Raw genomic sequence first — 22154 nt, forward strand, 5'->3', positions numbered from 1 at the left:
GGTCATACCTGAATGGTCCAGTGGTTTCCCCCACTTTCTTCAATCTAAGTCTGAATTTGGCAATAAGGAGTTCATGATCTGAACCACAGTCAGCTCCCGGTGTTGTTTTTGCTGACTGTATAGAGCTTTTCCAACTTGGCTGCAAAATATATAATCAGTCTGATTTCAGTGTTAGCCATCTGGAGATGTCCATGTGTAGAGTCTTCTCTTGTGTTGTTGGAAGAGGGTGTTTGCTATGACCAGTGCGTTCTCTTGGCAAAACTCTATTAGCCTTTGTCCTGCTTCATTCTGGACTCCAAGGCCAAATTTGCCTGTTACTCCAGGTGTTTCTTGACTTCCTATTTAGATGTTCCTAAATGCTTCCTCCTAATTTACATGGTTATGGATTAGTAACTAACAGTTTGTGGACCAGAACAGGTCTTCAGACCACACTTTGAGAAGCACTGCTCCAGAGCACGTCTTCCTAAATGGGGTATGCTCCAGGACACTCATGTGGTACAAACAGTAGAGGTGTGCCTATTAATCCACTTAGACTCTGTAGAAGCTGCTCAAGATATTATAAAGAACTCCCAGGCCAGTCATCCTCAGCTATAAGCAGCCTTGTCCTTTTATCTCAGTATGCTAAACAGTAACTATTTACTTTAAGTGCCATGTTGTGAAAAAAGTTAGGAAACACTACCCTCCAAAAATCCCTGCTCATAGTCACAGGGAGACATACATCATAATGTTGATAGAAACATTGCAATAGCAGAAAATTGGAAAATATGCCATAACTAATTGTTGTATATTCACACAATATAGTATATACAATCAAAATAAGCAATTATAGGGTCAAGAAATAATGTAGAGCCAAAAAAGCAAGTTACAGAATAAACAGAGAATGCGTCCATTAGTAGTATTGCTTAGGGAAACTAAATAATATACTGTTTAGGGATACAAATGGGTGTCAAACAGTAAATAAAAATCAGAGAAGGATAAAAACCTAACTCATGATGGGAGTGACCTCCGAGATGGGTGGAAACTGGATGGGATAAGGTAGAGGGACAAAAGGAATCTCAAAAGTGTTGCTTTTTTAAGCTGAGTAATAAAAGTACATGCTTAGTCCCTCAGTTGTGTCCAACTATTTGCAACCCGAAGGGCTATAGCCCGCCAGGCTCCTCTCCCTGTCCTTTTCATACTGTTTGTGGGGTTCTCAAGGCAAGAATACTGAAGTGGTTTGCCACTTGTCCAGTGGATCACATTTTGTCAGAACTCTCTACCATGACCCATCCGTCTTGGGTGTCCCTACATGGCTTGGCTCATAGTTTTGTTGAGATAGACAAGGCTGTGATCCATGTGATCAGCTTGGTTAGTTTTCTATGACTGTGGTTTTTGTTCTGTCTGCCCTCTGATGGAGAAGGCTAAGAGGCAGGTGGAAGCTTCCTGGGAGGGACTCACCGTGGGGGAATCTGGGCCTTGCTCTGATGGGTGGGGCCATGATCAGTAAACCTTTAATCCAATTTTCTGTTGATGGGTAGGACTCTTTTCCCTCCCTGTAGTTTGGCCTGAGGCCAAACCATGGTAGGGGTAATGGCAGTCCTCCTTCAAAAGGACTTATGCCAGCATGCCCCCAGGTTCCCAGGGCTGTTGTATTCAGTGCCACTGACCCCGCAGCAAGCCACTGTCGACCCACGCCTCTACTGGAGACTCCTGGACACTCACAGGCTCAGTCTCTTGTGGGGTCACTGCTTCTTTCTCCTGGGTCCTGGTGCGCACAAAGTTTTGTTGGTGATGGACAGGGAAGCCTGGAGTACTGCAGTCCATGGGGTTGCAAAGAGTCAGACACTGAAATGAACCAAGGCTCCTCTGTCCATGGGGATTCTCCAGGCAAGAATACTGGAGTGGGTTGCCATGCCCTCTTTCCAGGGGATCTTCCCAACCCAGGGACAGAACATAGGTCTTCCAGATGGCAGGCAGATTCTTTACTGTCTGAGCCATAAGGACGTCTTTCATATACAACACACACACACAAACACACACTTTCACTATTCTTATTTAACATAATTTTTTAAAATTAAACATTTTGAAAGTAAATAAACATTAAAGAATCAGTCAAGAAGGTCCCAAATCTAACCAATGGTTTCAGAAGACAACAGAAACAAAAAAGGTAGAAATAATACAAGAAAACTTTCCAAAACTGAAGAACAAAAGATTCTAAATTAGAAGAGCCATATAGAATGTTCAGTTCAATGAAAGAAAGAGCTATACTTAAGTATATAATCTTAAAAATTTAGAAAACTGGAGATAAAGAGAGGATTCTAAAAGTTTCAAGAAGAGGTAAATGACAATAATAACAATGGAAGGTCACAGCAAAGGACTGGGAATCAGAACAGCCTCAGATACCAACAAGGAATACTAGCGAGTGTGTGCGGACTCAGTTGCTTCAGTCATGTCCTACACTTTGGGACCCTTTGAACTGTAGCTGGCCAGTTTCTTCTGTTCATGGGACTCTGCAGGCAAGAATACTGGAGTGGGTTGCCATGCCCTCCTCCAGGGGATCTTCTCAACACAGGGGTGGAACCTGAGTCTCTTAGTTTCTTGCATTGGCAGGCAAATTCTTTATCACTGAGCCACCAGGGAAGCCCAGTGAATTCCACAAGACAATAGAATAACGCCTTCAAATTTCTCAGGGAAAAAGATTTTCAACCAGAATTCATTATTTAGTCAAATTATTGATCACATATGAGGATGGAATAAAGACAGTTTGGAACAAGCAAGATTCACAAAAACATATTATCCAAGTCCCTATTTTCAGGAACATTCTCTATTATAACAAGAAAATAAACCAAGAAAGAGAAGACTTGAGGTTTGGGAAACAGGAGATCCAAAGCAAAAGAGTGGTTAAGAGAAATTTTCAGGATAATGACTGTGAAGTCTGAGATTACCATTGTATAGCAAGCCTAGAAATTAATTTTTGTACACTGGAACAGAAGAATGGGAGGGGATCCAGAAAAAATTAGTCCCGAGGTTTAAGAAATATAATTACTAGATTACTGTGGATGACCATAATGCCTTATTAAGAGAAACTGTACAGTTCTACCAGAAGGTTTAGAGTTAAGTGAGTGATAGGTACATAAAAAACTAACCAAACAAAAACAAAAAAATGAGGTCAGTATTTAGGGAAAAAAAAAAACAAACAGAAGTGTACAAGAAAGGATACGTAATCATAATATGCTGTGTGGCTTAGCTGTAAATAACATGTTTATACAATCATCATAATGTATATAGTAAATAGTGATGTAATCAGAAATTATAATTATATTGGGAAGCTATAAAGAACATAAGGATATATATGGAGGATAGACAGGGAATGGAGAATGTAGAGCTAAATCCTCATTTCCTATGGTTCAGTTCAGTTGCTCAGTCCTGTCCAACTCTTTGCAACCCCATGGACTGCAGCACGCCAGGCTTCCCTGTCCATCACCAACTCCTGGAGCTTGCTCAAACTCATGTCCATTGAGTTGGTGATGCCATCCAACCATCTCATCCTCTGTTGTCCCCTTCTCCTCCTGCCTTCTATCCTTCCCAGAATCAGGGTCTTTTCCAGTGAGTCAGTTCTTCCCATCAGGTGGCCAAAGTATTGGAGTTTCAGCTTCAGCATCAGTCCTTCAATGAATATTCAGGACTGATTTCCTTTAGAATTGACTGGTTGGATCTCCTTGCGGTCCAAGGGACTCTCAAGAGTCTTCTCCAACACCACCGTTCAAAAGCATCAATTCTTTGGCTCTCAGCTTTCTTTTATACTCCAACTCTCACATCCATACAAGACTACTGGAAAAACCATAGCTTTGACTAGACGGACCTTTGTCGGCAAAGTAATGTCTCTGCTGTCTAGGTTGGTCATAGCCTGTCCAAAATTTTTTAAAAAATCAAGAAATTCTGTTGTTTAGAAATACAAAGGTAAATATTAGAAGAAACAACTAAAAGCATTAAAAGTGGTTGCCTCCAGGAAGCACGACTTGGGAGCATGGAAGGGTATCATTATTTTCATTATGAGCCTTGTCGTACTGTTTTACTTCCATGTGGCTGCACTGGGTCTTTATTGCCGCGCACAGGCTCTCTGGTTGCGGTGAGTGGGAGCTACTCTCTAGCTGCAGTGTGTGGGCTTATCGCTGCAGAGCACTGGCTCCATAGTGCACGGGCTCAGGAGTCGTGGTGCATGGGCCTAGCCGCCCTGCAGCATGCGGGATCTTAGTCCCTGGACCAGGGATTGAACATGTGTCCCCTGCACTGGCAGGCAAATTCTTAACCAATGGACCACCAGGGAAGTCCCCTGTTTTAGTTTTTAAACTACATATTTGTGTTACTCTAAAAAATTATAATGAAAAGAACACTCCACCTCAAAAAAGCCCATCTCCAACAAAAACCTTACAGCTGATAGACTTTAATTTGAATAGACTGTGAGTATTAAAAATTAAATTAAAAAATTAAAATTTTAATTTTAAAAAATTAAAAATTAAATTCTGTGCTAGAATGACTTTTCTGGGCAAAAATTTATAAACTTATAAATTAATCATTAAAAGTCCTAGGAGAAGTACAACAGGGTCACAGAAGCAGTTCAGAGAATTGTTGAGATCATGGGCTTTGCAATCAGAGAAACAATTTCAAATCTTTGCTCCACCACTTAAAGTGACCTTGGGGAGGTATTTAAATAAGATCCAAAAAATGTACTAATGTTCTATAAAATTGAATGATAGATAATGATTAATAATGTCTGTCATTTTGTTTGAACTGCTACTGAGGCTGTAATTCCAATACTTTGGCCACCTGATGTGAAGAGCCGACTCACTGGAACAAACTGATGCTGGGAAACATTGAAAGCAAAAGGAGAAAGGGGCAGTAGAGGATGACATGGTTAGATAGCATCACTGACTCAATAGACATGAATTTGAGCAAACTCTGGGCGATAGTGGAGGACAGAGGAGCCTGGCATGCTGCAGCCCATGGCGTCACAAAGAATTGGACACGACTTAGTGACTGAACAATAAGAACAAAGATTACATGGAAGATGAGATAATTTACTATGCCTTTTAAACACTAAGAAACCAAGAGATTGGAAGGGTTTGCGTGCTGCCCGGCCATTGATGCCTCTGTCATGATATATTTGAGAGGGTCTGTCCCTTGAATTGGCCAAGAAACTTGAAGAGTGTTTGCAAAAAAAAAAAAAAAAGAAACCAAGAGATGTCAAATAATTAGAATGAACAGAAGAGTAAAGATCTAGGTGTGATATAGTGCTCTTTAGAAGTAAAACAGAACACTCACTACTCCAAGAAACTACAAATCTACATACGCTGAGTACAACTAAAATTTTTGAATGTATCTTTATGAACCGAGATTGGGAAAGAATGAATAAATAAAGATAAGTGTTGTGTTGGGTTTGTAGGGTCACACGTGAATTCTTTGAGATTTCTTTCTCAGATATTTAAAAATTTAAAATATTTTGAAAGAACTCTGGCACAAGATAAACAATAAATCCTTGGAACATTAAGGAAAAAGCTTTCAACAGTGCACTACACAGAGCAGGCCAATCAAGCCAATTTGTCATGAAAGTAAACTATAAAGATTGCCACTGTGCAGGAAGGCCCATTATAGCAGCGATTACTAGATCATTTGATCCAATATACAACTGTAATCTAAATTTGTCATCTATGAAAGAGCAGCCATCATTTCAGATGCTGAGATTAGTAAGATTAATGTTTTAATAGTACTAGATTCTGGCTTCAGGACTAATTTTACAGACTCAATTCCTTTGTGATCAAAATAGAATTTGACAGATCTTCTTTCTCCTTTTGCCCATTTAATATGTTTGGAACCTTTAATAGTAATGGTCAAAATCTGGGCAAGCTTTTTAAAAGGACAAGGCAGCTTATTTCCCTATGTATGTAATCATTTACAAATATCTTTCAAGCTTATCTGGAACTCAAAAGTATTACTGGATTCTAGATATCATTCTGGATACTTATGTGGAAACAAGAATCTCTGCTCCTGTTGCAAATTTCCAACTCAATATCGGGCATGAAGCTATTTTCATAGTACTTAAGCTGTGAAGACTTTATAAGACAACTGTATATAATAAGCACTTTATATGGTCAAGGATCACAAAGAGCTATTTTTTTTTAACACTATTCCTCCTTTTACAGAGAAGAAAACCTATAGAGATATTAAAACAACTCATCAAAGTTCAGAAAGTTAGAAAAAAACTGGATTAGAATGAACATTTGTGTCCTCAAATCCTGTTAGTGCACTATCCATGCTATTTTCCACTTCTTAATTAAATCACATCTTTGTCAATTATTTTATCAAATGATGTTTAACCACAGAAAACTACAGAAATAGGCCCAAGAGAGTTATATGTGAGATGGATAACACCAACTGTTCAAGAGTAGAATGAATATGCCCAATGGTCATAATTTTTTTACCCACTTGTCAATGTTTCTATTCTGTCTGAATTCAGACTTGAAGAAAGCCTGAAAAAGGCCATCTTTTCAAGTCATGCTTCATGTCATAAATCACTTGGATTCCCTGAAGTCTGGTATCAAAGTCGTTATTTGTTTTAAGTCAAGAAAAAAAATGTTTTTATGCAACCTTTGTTTTCTGCTAAAATGTTAGTCTTTTCATATCACTCATCATAACTAGCACAATATATAAATATAGACATACAAACACTATTCTAACCTTTTCCAACCTGTTAGTTTTATGTTTTCAATTTTAAATTAGAAAATCTCACTAAGTCAAGCATAAACAACATAATTACCTACATATGGTAGTGGATAGGTAAGTGCTGATTCTCTTGGGAGGGTCTATAATAAGCAATGTGATATATGCTAGTAGAAATCTGTCTTAATAGAAACTTGTGGCATAGGAATATCCATCTGGGAAACACAGTTAATCATACCATCCAAGGTCTCTGTGCTTCTATTATAAATCAAATCACCACCACGCAGCTGTTACTATATCTCTAATGGGGTTTTCAACTGCTGTCCAAGCAGTTAACTCTCAAAAACATTTTCTATGAAAAGTTTTCACATTTGGAGTTAAAGTTGTGGGATTACATGGACTGCATATATAATAGCCTACCTTCTATTGCATTGAAATGAGGCAAATTTATTTGATTCTGTTTTGTTCCATCTCCTGGGAAATTTTAGGGGCCTCAGGTCCTGCTATGAACTCTAAAGAGGGTAATGTGATTTGAAAGGTTCTAAAAATATCACAGGTTTGCCTGGACTCACTTAGAAGGGTGGATGATTCAATTACAAGTGTCAAAATTTGATTCCTAATTTTTCAGGATCTGACAGCTGCAGCTAATCTTGCCAGGATTCCCTTATCTTCATTGTGCTTCTCTTTGAAGTATTTAAAGAAGATTTCATAATCTTTGCAATTTAGCTCTAGGATTTCCGTCAGTAGCTGTAGAATTAGTCGGTTGGCTCTTTCTAAAGCTACTTATACATATTACTTGATCAAGCACATTTTTAAAGTAGCCATTAACTGCAAAACAGCTGAGCTTCTTTTAATGGTTAGGGAAGAAAATATAATGAACTCTAAACCCGTACACCATAAACCAGGAGTGACCTTTCAATGCATGAAATGCCAATGGAACCTTAACTAAAGGTTCAGTTGTTGCTATAAAAAAAGTTCAGACTAAAAAAGGCATGCATTCATTTAAATGACAGCTCCAAGAAGGGTACTAGCACTGAATCACTGCAGCTAATTTTTTGTTTTGCTTTTCCAATAATTAAAGCAGAGATTCAGAGATACCAAGGTGGCAAAGATGGTAAAGATTGGAGGCTATTAGGTACAGCCTCTATTCTCTGCTCTTCCACTAGTGAGACAAAGTCACCAAGCTCAGATTATTGCCCATGAAAGGGTGAAGATCATATTTAACAAAAGAACTGACTGAGGACTACTGTATTAAATGGCAAATTTAGGTTTTTGGTCAGGTATTTAAAAATAACTTCATATAATAAACAACTATGGTTAGCATGAAGACTTTATAAAAATAATTTTCTTATCAACTGAAGTGCCATGACATTTAAAAATATTATCAATTTTCTAACAAAAAATTCTGTATCTTGATTAGATTATACACTTCTATTCAGGTTTTCTACACATTTACCAAGTGTTTATTACATGCCAGCTATTAAGTAAATGGTGGCGAAAAAGAGGTATGGCCCTGCCATAATGGAGCTTACTGTTTTCTTAGGGGAGGCAGAAATTTAACAAGTGATCTTAAGTGAGCTGTATCTTAAGAACACGGGCTTTGCAGGTGGCTCAGTGGTAAACAGTTGGCATGCTGATGCAGGAGACATGAGTTCAATCCCTGGGTTGAGAAGACCATGTGGAGGAGGACATTGCAACCCACTCCAGTATTCTGGCCTGGAGAATCCCATGTACAGAGGAGCCTGGAGGGCTATAGTCCATGAGGTTGCAAAGAGCTGGACATAACTTGAGTGACTGAGCATGCACATCTTAGAACACATGTGAACAGAGTGGTATGGGAATGTTTCAGGGTTGTGGGGTGTGAGCTGGAAAATAATAACATGGTATGATTCCTGGGAGAGATGCTACTCCAGCTTTGTCATCTTAAAATCGTACTGATCACATCAACCTTTTATTGACAACTCAGATTCATAATTATGAACATTTACTATTATACTCTGCTGTAACACTTTTAAAATCTCCTCTGACACCGAATTTTGCATAAAGCAAGATAATTCTATGTAAACATTTTTATAGCACCTCAAATTATGGAAAACCAAGGTCACTTATTACTAAAATTCTGTTTCAATATATGAAGTTATCATAGCGTGGAACAACAGCAACAATTTGTACTTTATCATAAATTATATTTCAATAAAACTGTTCAGAAAAAAAGGGGAGGAAACCCTCAGTGTGACAAAAGACAGCATATACAAAGTTCAGAGATAAATGACAGACTAGAACAATTATCCAAATTAATAACTAAAATCCAGGTAAAAATATGGTAAAGAGATTAAAAACATTAACTCCATTAGAAAAAAATGAAGAAAGACAACAAAAGGGCAAATGACAGAAGAAATATAAATGACCAAACATGTATGTGGACAGTTGTTCAATCTTAAGAGAAATAGAAATTAAAACATAATACTGTCAGAATGACAAAAAAATCAAAAGACTGAGGATCAAGTGCTGTTTTAAATAACAGAGGAAACAGATCCTCTTGTACATTCTTGGTTGGAATAAAAAAATTGTACATTCTATAGAACACAATATAGCAATTAAATTTTGTACATGACAATAATTATTATAACTATAGTTTGTATTTATGAAGTACTTCCTATAAGCCAGCCACTGCTGTATACTGCTTAGTTATATTAAATCATTTAGCCCTCACAGCCACCATACGAGGTGAGTACTATTATTGTCCCCACTTTACAGATAAAGAAACTGAGGCACAGAGCAGTTAGGTAACTACTGACATTAGCTGTTAGGTTGACCAGCTGAGAGGTGGCAAAGCTGAGATCTGCACACAGGTGTTCTGCCTTCAGAGCTGATTTTCTAAACCTCTAGAGAAAAGCCTCTTCATTTACTGACATGGAAAAATTTCTGACACATGTCATTAAAAGTAAGTTGCACAACACACACAGTACAATATCATTCACATTTTAAAAAACCCACAAAGCAGTATTATCCAATCTCTGTCTATCTCCAGAGAAAGGACTAAAAGGGTTTACAAAATTAGTAGCAGTGGTTTCTCTCTGACAAACAGTCTGAGGACTGGAGGTAGAAGGTAATCAATGGGGACTTCTGCCTTATGTGTACTGTTTGCTTTTCATTCCATGAAAATGTATTCAGATATTATTTGTACAATCTGATTTTTAAAATATTATTTTATTATTATTATTTTATGTACCCTGGAATACTTGATCATGGTGTATGATGTACACTATGTTGTTGAATTCAATTTGATTTGAAGATGGAAAAAGGTATTCCATGCAAATAGAAACAAAAGGAAAGTTGAGGTAGCAACATTAATATCAGACAAAATAGACTTTTAAACAAAGAAAAAGGACATTACATAATGATAAAGGGATCAATCCAACAAGGAGATACAACATAGATGCATCCAAGACAGGAGAACCTAAATACACGAAGCTAATATTAACAAACATGAAAGGAGAAACTGACAGTAACATGATAATAGTAGGGGACTTTACCACCCACCTACATCAATGGACAGATCATCTAGACAGAAATTTAATAAGGAAACACTGGCCTTAAATGACCCATTAGACCAGATGAATTTAATAGATCCAGCAAGAACATTCCATCCCAAAACAAGAGTAATACTAATCCATCTGAATCAGGGGTCCCCAAAACAACCCCCAGGTTCAATGATTTGCCAGGAGAACTCACAGGGCTCTGCGTAAAATCACGCTCTTGGCCGTGCCTTATTACAGTGAAACGGTACAAAGCAAAACCAGCAAAAGGAAAAGGCACATGGGGTGAAGTCAGGAGGAAATCAGGGGCAAGCTTCCAAGAGTCTTCTCCCTTAATTCCTCCAACAAGGAGGTATAACAACACATGTGAAACGCTGCCAACCAGGGAAGCTCATTAGAGACTCAGAGCCCAGAGTTTTTACTGGGGGCTGATCACGTAGGCATACTCTGCCTAGCCCATACCAAAATTCCAGACTCCAAGAAGGAAAGCAGGTGTTCAACATAAACCACACTCTTTGTACGTATAGTTTAGGCACGTGAGCCACTCTTATCAAGGAATGGTGGGAATTCTTCTAAAATCCAAGTTCCCGGATGCCAGTTAAGGGCCAATCTTGCAAGCAAGTTTTTCTAAAAATAGCAGTTTCAGGTCCACTGTTTTAACTCTTTTCTGCACAGATCCTTCCATAATCCTAGCTTTTTGTTCTCAGCTAATTCATAATGAATTCTTTCCATGAATGTTTCCAGACTTTTCATTTGTTTTGATCACCTTCATCTGGACTCTGGCTTGATTATGTCTTTCTTAAAACATGAAGCCAAAAATGTAAAATAATATTCTAAGCATAATTTCACATAAATGGGATATTACATTTTTATTAAGAGTATAATTAAAAAATTTTTTTTTCTTGGCCAAGCTAGGTAGCTTATGGGATTTTAGTTTCCCCACCAGTGATTGAATCTGGGGCCCTGGCAGTGACAGTACTGAGTTCTAACCACTGGACTGTCAGGGAATTCCCATTTTTGTTTTTTAAAGCCGCATTACTGCTAGATGATATTTTTAAACTTTTTATTTTATACTGGAGTATAGCTGATTAACAGCTACAGTCCATAGGGTCACGAAGAGTTGAACACAACTCTGAAGCAACTGAGCATACACGCACAGCTGATTAACAGTATTGTGAGAGTTTCAGGTGGACAGCAAAGAGACTCAGTCATACATATACATGTATTCATTCTCCCCTAAACTCCCTTCCCATACAGGCTGCCATATAACAACTAATGGATAATTTTTGAGCTGCAGATAAAACTCAGATTCTACATTATTATTATTTATAATCCCATTAATGACATTTTGTTTGCTTAAGCACAAGGCTCCTAACTACCAAGATGATTTTGAATTACAATGCTATCACCTCTCTCAGACTGACATTCCTTCTAGCTTTCTGTCATGTGAAAATTATTAAGGTTTCTGGAGCTAGACTGCTGCTGCACTTCAGTTGTGTCCAACTCTGTGCGACCCCACAGACAACAGCCCACCAGGCTCCTTTGTCCCTGGGATTCTCCAGGCAAGAATACTAGAGTGGACTGCCATTTCCTTCTCCAATGCATGCACGCATGCTGTTGCTTCAGTCATGTCCGACTCTGTGCGACCTACCTCAATTCAAATCATGGTGCCACAACTTACTAGCAATATGATCTTGGATAAGTTAGCCTAAGTCCTCCGTGTGCTGGCTTCCTTATCTGTAAGAACTAGGAATAATAATCATACCTATCTCATAGAGTTCTTCAGTGAAATAAATGAGATAATGTATATAATAAACCTAATATAGTGTCTGGCACATTCAACTACATAATAAACATTATTAATCTAAATTATTGATGAGAATAATAAGCAGGTTAGGATCAAGGGCAAAGTTCCATGGCATTTTGGGGGTGACTTCTCTCAGAGATGAAAGCAATCAAAATTCTTTGAGAATATCATTCAGTGAGACTTCTACTTTATTATACACTTAAATCCAGCACAGAAAACTTCAAGATATAAAGGAGAGTTAGAGACTCATTATTATCAATTTTAAGTTATGTTAGAAACTGTAGTCTCTAAACTTAACCTCTTTATCACCTACCAAACACTTGTTTGAAGAGAAAGAAATCAAGATAGACTAGACTGGCAAGAAAATCTCTATCACTAAGAAGATACTTCCAACTGTGCAATAAATTCCTACCTATGTCAGAAGTCTAGCAGAATAAGATTTTGCTGTGCTTATCCTTATGCGTTGCCTACAAGGCAATCATTGAACATAACTGTTAGCCAAAGTATAAGGAAAAAAACAAGTGTTTTTAGGCTCTTCACCTTTTTTTCTAAAAATATTTATTTATTTGGCTGCTCCAGGTCTTAGCTGCAGCACTCAGGATCAAGTTCCCTGACCAGGGATTGAACCCAGGCCCCCTGCATTGGGAGCACAGAGTCTTATCCACTGGACGGCCAGGGAGGTCCCCATCTTTTTTAATAAGAAAAATCAAAGGAACACAAATGAAAAATCTAGTAAAGAACAAATGCCTGTAGCACTTGTCATCTGCAATTAGAAGAGCTAAAATTCTTAGACAAAATGTAATGTCTGGAATATTGACTTTAATGACAGTAGGAAGCATCAAGACACACACTTCGATATTGAACTTTAAAAATGAACTGATCTCTAAAGAGAAAATGACAAAGGAATGTATAATATTTGTTACATTCATCCTAACACAGTCACATTCCTCAATTTTTCCAAGAAAAGATTAGTCAAACAACTACACATGGATAATCAAGGAATGAAGGTTTATTTCCAAATAAATGGCTGTCATACAGTTTCTAGCAAACTATTATTTTCAGTTAATGACTGTGTGTGTACAATATGGTCCTATTCAGAGTCAAATATGAATTTTAAAATTAACTCATTCTAATAGTGCCATGAAGAATAGTTCAGTATTCATTTTGGAGCACAGCTGCAGAGGCATTCAGATTTGGATTCAAATCCTTGCTCTGCAACTCACTGTGTGACTTCAGGCAAGTTATTTACTGTCTCCAAGCATTAAGGAAGCTGGCCAAGGTCACCCAGCTAGTAAGTAGGCTGAGAAAGCCAGGATGTGCACTCAGACCAAGTTATAGAGACCATGACTTAACTAGTCTGCTACCCTGCCTCTTCCAGGTGCAACAACATGGGTCCCAAAGGAATGATCACTTTTGGATGCCAGATGTTACATGTTGACTTTAGCCTTTGAGTTTCTCAGAAGCTTGGACATCCATTATTTTATAAATGGAGAAGTGATTTGCTTAAGGTCAACAGGAACATGTGAGAGAGACCTGGATCCTGCGTGACCACTTATTAGTTGTGTAAACCTATAATTTTCCTGAGTTTCAACTAGTTGTAAAATGGAAATAATAGTAATCTCTCTTTCAAGAAGAAGGGAAATATATGTTTGCATATCATCTAGCACAGAGCCATGCATAAAAGTTGCTCAATAAATGTTAGCCCTCCCTTTCCTCATTCTTCTATTTGTGACTCTGGGCACAATATTCTTTTCGAACACCATGCTACTATTTCTTGATACCCTCTCACCAACTGTGTTAACAGATGGATGGCAAAGAACATGATTTTTTGGCAATTACCATGTGATACCAAATGAAACCTCAGTGAAGTCCAGCTATATTATATAATTTTAAGTAGAACAAACTTCCTCCCTTTTGTCCATATGGTCTACCACTTTATCAGAGTAGAAAACAAAATTGGTCTACCAAGATTTGTTCTTTATAAAATTATGCTTAATGTTCCCCAATACCTTCTGTTCTTTTAGGTAACTGCCAAATGATTTACTTGATTTGTTCTAGTTTCTGACCAAACGTTGTTTAAAAATTAAGTTGACCTTATCCATATCCAAAATTATCTTTTTCCCCTTAAAAACAGTGCTCTTTTCTGTCATCAGATACTTTTCCTATTCACTATAATTTGTCAAAGATAAAAGCTAATAGCTTGGCATGAGGTTCTTTTCCGTCACATTTGCATAAAGGGAATATCTAATACTGAGTTATAAGCACTATTCAGTGCCAAATATGGCCATAGCAATTGGTATTTGTCAAACAGGCAGTATTTTCCTAAGAAAAGATAAAAATGCTAGGAGATAGCCTGTTCTCTTATAAAGCAAAGTTGCTGCATAATTAATATTTATTTCCTGGATAGCAAGGATATCATGAAGCACACTCTGTTGGCTTCCAAGTATCATTTAAAATACTCCCAATTCTTTTCTTTTCTTGATGTGGGTTTTTTTTTAATTGAAGGATAACTGCTTTACAGAATTTTGTTGTTTTCTGTCAAACCTCAACATGAATCAGCCATAGGTATACATATGCCCCCTCTCTCCCATCTCCCTCTCCATCCCTAGTCACCCCTCTAGGTTGATACAGAGCCTCCGAGTTCCCTGAGTCATGCAGCAACTTCCCATTGGCTATCTATTTTAAGACGCTTACTCCTTGGAAGGAAAGTTATGACCAACCTAGATAGCATATTAAAAAGCAGAGACATTACTTTGCCAACAAAGGTCCGTCTAGTCAAGGCTATGGTTTTTCCAGTGGTCATGTATGGATGTGAGAGTTGGACGGTGAAGAAAGCTGAGTGCTGAAGAATTGATGCTTTTGAACTGTGGTGCTGGAGAAGACTCTTGAGGGCCCCTTGGACTGCAAGGAGATCCAACCAGTCCATCCTAAAGAAGCTCAGTCCTGGGTGTTCATTGGAAGGACTGATGCTGAAGCTGAAACTCCAATACTTTGGCCACCTGATGTGAAGAGCTGACTCATTAGAAAAGACCCTGATGTGGGGAAAGATTGAAGGCAGGAGAAGGGGACAACAGAGGATGAGATGGCTGGATGGCATCACTGACTCGATGGACATGAGTTTGAGTCAGTTCCGGGAGTTTGTGATGGACAGGGAGTTTGTGATGGACTGGCACGCTGTGATTCATGGGGTCACAAAGAGTCAGACACGACTGAGCTACCGAACTGAACTGAACTGAATGTAAGTTTCCATGTTACTCTCTCCATACATCTCACCCTCTCCTCCCCTCTCCCCATGTCCATAAGTCTGTTCTCTCTGTCTGTTTCTCCACTGTTGCCCTGCAATGCAATAAACTCTTTGGTACCATCTTTCTAGATTCCGTATATATGCATTGGTATACAATATTTATCTTTCTCTTTCTGACTTACTTCACTCTGTATAATAGGCTCTAGATTTATCCACCTCATTAGAACTGACTCAAAAGGGTTCCTTTTTATGGTTGAGTAAACTGCAAGGAGATCGATCTAACCAGTCCATCCTAAAGGAGATCAGTCCTGGGTGTTCATTGGAAGGACTGATGCTGAAGCTGAAACTCCAATACTTTGGCCACCTCATGTGAAGAGTTGACTCATTGGAAAAGACCCTGATGCTGGGAGGGATTGGGGGCAGGAGGAGAAGGGGACGACAGAGGATGAGATGGCTGGATGGCATCATCGACTCGATGAACATGAGTTTGAGTACACTCTGGGAGTTGGTGATGGACAGGGAGGCCTGGCGTGCTGCAATTCATGGGGTCGCAGTGAGTCGGACACAACTGAGCGACTGAACTGAATATTCCATTGTGTATAGGTACCACAATTTCTTTATCCATTCATCTGTTGATGGACATCTAGGTTTATTCCATGTTCTAGCTATTGTAAATAGTGCTGCAATGAACATTGGGGTACATGTGTCTTTTTCAGTTTTGGTTTCCTCAGGGTATATGTCTAGGAGTGGGATTGCTGGGTCAGATGGTGGTTTGTTCCTACTTTTTAAAGGAATCTCCATACTGTCTTCCATATTGGCTGTATCAATTTACATTCCCACCAACAGTGCAAGAGGATTCCCTTTTCTTCACACCCTCTCCAGCATTTATTGTTTGTAGACTTTTTGATGATGGCCCTTCTGACTGGTGTGAGGTGATATCTCACTGTAGTTTTGATTTGTATTTCTCTAATAATGAGCAATGTTGAGTATCTTTTCATGTGTTTGTTAGCCATCTATATGTTTTCTTTGGAGAAATGTCTGTTTAGGTCTTTTGCCCACTTTTTGTTTTTCTGGTATTGAGTTGTATCAGCTGTTTGTTTTTCTGGTATTGAGTTGTATCAGCTGCTTGTATATTTTGGAAATTAATCTTTTGTCAGTTGTTTCATTTGCTATTATTTTCTCCCATTCTGAGGGTTGTCTTTTCACTTTGCTTATAGTTTGCTTTGCTGTGCAAAAGCTTTTAAGTTTAATCAGGTCCCAGTTGTTTACTTTTGCTTTTATTTCCATTACTCTAGAAGGTCTTGCTTTGACTTATGTAATCGAGTGTTCTGCCTATGTTTTCCTCTAAGAGTTTTAAAGTTTCTGGTCTTACATTTAGGTCTTTAGTCCATTTTGAGTTTATCTTTGTGTATGGTGTTAGGAAGTGTTCTAATTTCATTCTTTTACATGTAGCTGTTCAGTGTTCCCAGCACCACTGATTGAAGAGGCTATCTTTGCCCTATTGTATATTCTTGCCTCCTTTGTCAAAAATAAGGTACCCATAGGTGCATGGGTTTATTTCTGGGCTTTCTATCTTGTTTCATTGGTCTATATTTCTGTTTTTGTGCCAGTACCATATCGTCTTGATGACTGCAGCTTTGCAGGATAACTAGAAGTCAGGAAGGTTGATTCCTCCAGCTCCATTCTTCTTTCTCAAGACTGCTTTGGCTATTCAAGACTGCTTTGGCTATTAGGGGTCTTCTGTGCTTCCATGTGAATTATGAAATTTTTTGTTCTAGCTCTGTGAAAAATGCCATTGGTAATTTGATAGGGATCACACTGAATCTGTAGATTGCATTTGGTGGTATACTCATTTTCACAATATTGATTCTTCCTACTCAGGAACATGGAATATCTCCATCTGTTTATGTCATCTTTGATTTCTTTCATCAGTGTCTTATAATTTTCTGTATGCAGTTATTTTGTCTCCTTAGGTAGGCTTATTCCTAGATATTTTATTCTTTTTGTTGCAATGGTGAATGGGACTGATTCCTTAATTTGTCATTCTGATTTTTCATTGTTAGCATATAGGAATTCAAGTGACTTCGGTGTATTGAGTTCATGTCTTGCGAATTTGCTAAATTCATTGATTAGCTCTAGTAATTTTCTGATAGTATCTTTAGGGTTTTCTATGTATAGCATCATGTCATCTGTAAACAGTAAGAGCTTTACTTCTTTTCTGATCTGGATTCTTTTTATTTCTTTTTCTTCTGCTGTAACTAGGATTTCCTATGTTGAATAATAGTGGTGAGAGTAGACACCCTTGTCTTGTTCCTGATCTTAGAAGAAATGCTTTCAGTTTTTCACAACTGAGAATAATGTTTGCTGTGGGCTTATCATATATGGCCTTTTCTATGTTGAGTAAATGGCACATCTATGCCCATTTTTTGAAGAGTTTTAATCATAAATGGGTGTTGAATTTTGTCAAAGGCCTTTTCTGCATCTATTGAGATTATCATATGGTTTTTATCTTTCAGTTTGTTAATATGGTGTATCAAATTGATTGATTTGCATATATTGAAGAATTGTTGCATCCCTGGAATAAACCCAACTTGATCACAGCATATGAACTTTTTAATATGTTGTTGAATTATGTTGAATTTTGTTGAGGATTTTGGCATATATGTTTATCAGTGATATCGGCCTGTAGTTTTCTTTTTTGGTGTTGTCTTCATCTGGTTTTGGTATCAGGGTGATGGTGGCTGTGTAGAATGGGTTTGGAAGTGTTCCTTCCTCTGCAATTTTTTGAAAGAGTTTTAGAAGGATGGGCATTAGTTCTACTCTAAATGCTTGATAGAATTCACCTGTGAAGCCATCTGGTCCTGGGCTTTCGTTTTTTGGGAGATTTCTGACTACAGTTTTTATTTCAGTGCTTGTAATTGGGTTGTTCATAATTTCTATTTCTTCCTGGTTCAGTCTTGGAAAACTGAACTTTTCTAAGAATCTGCCCATTTCTTCCAGGTTATCCATTTTATTGCCATATCAGTTCAGTTCAGTCGCTCAGTCATGTCCGCCTCTTTGTGACCCCATGAACCACAGCACGCCAGGCCTCCCTGTCCATCACAAACTCCTGGAGTCCACCCAAACCCATGTCCATTGAGTCGGTGATGCCATCCAACCATCTCATCCTCTGTCATCCCCTTCTCCTCCTGCCCTCAATCGTTGCCAGCATCAGGGTCTTTTCAAATGAGTCAGCTCTTCGCATCAGGTGGCCAAAATATTGGAGCTTCAGCTTCAACATCAGTCCTTCCAATGAACACCCAGGACTGATCTTCTTTAGGATTGGCTGGTTGGATCTCCTTGCAGTCCAAGGGACTCTCAAGAGTCTTCTCCAACAGTTCAAAAGCATCAATTCTTTGGCGCTCAGCTTTCTTCACAGTCCAACTCTCACATCCATACATGACCACTGGAAAAACCATAGCCTTGACTAGATGGACCTTTGTTGGCAAAGTAATATCTCTGGTTTTTAATATGCTGTCTAGGTTGGTCATAAATTTCCTTCCAAGGAGTAAGTGTCTTTTAATTTCATGGCTACAATCACCATCTGCAGTGATTTTGGAGCCCAGAAAAATAAAGTCAGCCACTGTTTCCACTGTTTCCCCATCTATTTGCCATGAAGTGATGGGACTGGATGCCATGATCTTAGTTTTCTGAATGTTGAGCTTTAAGCCAACTTTTTCACTCTCCTCTTTCACTTTCATCAAGAGGCTCTTTACTTCCTCTTCACTTTCTGCCATAAGGGTGGTGTCATCTGCATATCTGAGGTTATTGATATTTCTCCCAGCAATCTTGATTCCAGCTTGTACTTCTTCCAGCCCAGCGTTTCTCATGATGTACTCTGCATATAAGTTAAATAAGTAGGGTGACAATATACAGCCTTGACGTACTCCTTTTCCTGTTTGGAACCAGTCTGTTGTTCATGTCCAGTTCTAACTGTTGCTTCCTGACCTGCATACAGGTTTCTCAAGAGGCAGGTCAGGTGGTCTGATATGCCCATCTCTTAAAGAATTTTCCCCAGTTTATTGTGATCCACACAGTCAAAGGCTTTGGCATAGTCAATAAAGCAGAAATAGATGTTTTTCTGGAACTCTCTTGCTTTTTTGATGATCTAGTGGATGTTGGCAATTTGATCTCTGGTTCCTCTGCCTTTTCTAAAACCAGCTTGAACATCTGGAAGTTCACAGTTCATGTATTGCCATATAGTTGTTCATAATAGTCTCTTACCATCCTTTGTATTTCTGCATTGTCTGTTGTAACCTCTCCTTTTTCATTTCTAATTTTGTTGATTTGATTCTTTTCTCTCTTTTTTCCTTGATGAGTCTGGCTAAAGGTTTGTCAAGTTGGTTTATCTTCTCAAACAGCCAAATTTTAGTTTTACTAATCTTTACTATTGTTTCTTTCATTTCTTTTTCATTTACTTCTGTTCTGATCTTTATGATTTCTTTCCTTCTGCTAATTTTTGGATTTTTAAGTTCTTCTTTTTCCAGCTATTTTAGTTGTAAAATACTCCCATTTCTTAAAGTGATCTGTAAGTTAATGTGTTTTTTTGTTTTTTTTTTTTGCTTCACCACTTGGCAGGCAGTCTTCAGTTACCTGACCAGAAATCAAACTTGTGCCCCCTGCAATGAAAGCCTTCAGTCCTAAACAGTGAACTGCCAGGGAATTCCCCTGGAAGTGGATGTTAAAAGCCAAAGAAATTTTTCAATCAACTGCTGATTCATGAATTCTACCTCCTCAATAAACCAGAAGGTAAACAGAGAAGCTACAATCAAAAGCACCAGAGGAAAGTGGTGCTATGGAAACAATTCATTTGTGTTTGGCATAGTGAAGATTCACTGCCAATTTGTAACAGTATGAATTCAATAACTTTTCAAAGCCAAAAACGAGGTTTGGACCTGAGCAGCTTTCCCAAGTAGCTTTTGCTGAGGACTAGTAGCTAATATAATATAAAAAAGCTGTTAGAGGTGGTAAAGAGATGCAATGTATAGGAACTAAAATATGACCTATCACTTGTTTTGCTAAAAGAAAAAAAACGAGCACTGAGCTGAAGGCAAGATATTTTGCTTCATTAATTTACTCTTTCTTGAAATAACTTCATAAGAAGGAGATGGGATTTATATTTTTGATGCTTAACTTCAACCATCTATAAATGACAGTATTACTTGTCCTACTCATCTCATGAGTCTGACAGAAGGATAAGTGAAATAAGAGCTGCTAAATCATTGTTCAAAATGTAAAGAGACAGCAATGTAACACATAATTATATTTTTTAAATTTGTAAGCATTTTTTAATGAAGTCATTTTAATGCCAGTCCCACTGGCCAAGTACACATTATTGATGAAGTAACTTAGTGATATTTTCTCAGCCCTTTATGGAATTATATTTATCAAAAAATCTGAATATTTGCTTACCTGACAGTTCCTACTCATTTGGTTTCACTTTTATAACCTAATACTTACAATAAATCCAATATAAATCCACTTAAAAAGTGAAAATTTGGAACATTATTTCATAAAATCACTAAAATTCCTGTCATTATATATCAAGCATATCTCAGTATTACTGAAAAGAATTTTCAGTTTTATTTTTATTTTAAAAAATATTTATTTTTATTTTATTTATTTGGCTGCACCAGGTCTTAGCTGCAGCATGCAGAATCTTTAGTTGCACATGTGGGATCCCTGACCAGGGACTGAACCTGGGCCCCCTGCATTGCGAGCATGGAGTCTTAGCCATTGGATCACCAGGGAAGTCTCAAGAGTTTTCAGTTTTAAATAAATAAGTTTCATAAAGTAAATGAACTTCCTATTATTTTATCTTTCTTTTTTAAAATTATTTTTTAGTTGAAGGATAAATGCTTTACAGAAATGTGTTGGTTTCTGCCAAACATCAACATGATGAATGATGTCCCATTACTGACAGACAAACTCAAAAGTAAAAAACATTAATGGTTTCAAACAAAAGCAATAACCATATTCTCGTCCCATTAGACATCTCAACTTACCTCATCTCCCTTCAAAACTTCAGTGCCGTCAAATTCACGGGTCTGATTTGTCTTCACTGACACTTCTCTCTCTAGGTTGGCTAACTTTTCCTTTGCTTCCTGAAGTTCCTCAGCTTTGGCTTCTTTTTTACGAGAAATGATAGATGCCTAATTGAGCATTAAATAAGAATGTAAAATGAGACAATCAACTTTCTATTATTTTCTGAAATTATGTATTTTTCAGATTTTACTGACTGAGCTAAATTTTCAATATCAGGTCGACTTCTTCCGACAATACCCTTTGCCCTACCACCTGCTATCATGAGTTTGATATTTAGTATGAGTATGCTGTATATATACACACACACACACACATATATACACATATCCCCTTCATAGATCACTGCCTTGTCATGGCAGAGAGGCTTGCATAACTCTGAATCTATGAGCCATGCCATGCAGGGCCACCCAAAATGGGCAGATCTTAGCAGAGAGTTCTGACAAAACATGATCCACTGGAGAAGGGAATGGCAAACCATTCCAGTATACTTGCCGTATGAACCTCATGAACTGTATAAAAGGCCAAAAAGATATGACACCAAAAGATGAGTCCCTTGGGTCTGAAGGTGTCCAATATGATACTGGGGAATGGAGAAGAATTACCAATAGACCTAGAATGAATGAAGAGGCTGGGCCAAGGCAGATACAACACTCAGTTGTGGATGTGTCTGCTGATGAAAGTAAAATCCAATGCTGCAAAGAACAGTACTGTATAGGAACCTGGAATGTTAGGTCCATTAATCAAGAAAATTGGATGTGGTCAAGCAGGAGATGGTAAGAATAAA

General features: G+C 38.0%; 1 protein-coding gene across 2 annotated transcripts in view; it reads right to left on the minus strand.

The window, feature by feature from the left end:
* The window catches only part of IFT81 (intraflagellar transport 81), a 209636-nt gene that overhangs the window by 40424 nt on the left and 147058 nt on the right, over positions 1–22154 (minus strand). For both annotated transcript variants that reach the window (XM_043441060.1, XM_043441068.1), the window contains one exon: positions 21331–21477. In XM_043441060.1, coding sequence (XP_043296995.1) covers positions 21331–21477 — 147 coding nt within the window. The remainder of the gene's footprint in view (positions 1–21330; positions 21478–22154) is intronic.

Source organism: Cervus canadensis, chromosome 1 (genome assembly GCF_019320065.1).
Source record: "Cervus canadensis isolate Bull #8, Minnesota chromosome 1, ASM1932006v1, whole genome shotgun sequence".
Lineage (NCBI taxonomy): Eukaryota > Metazoa > Chordata > Mammalia > Artiodactyla > Cervidae > Cervus > Cervus canadensis.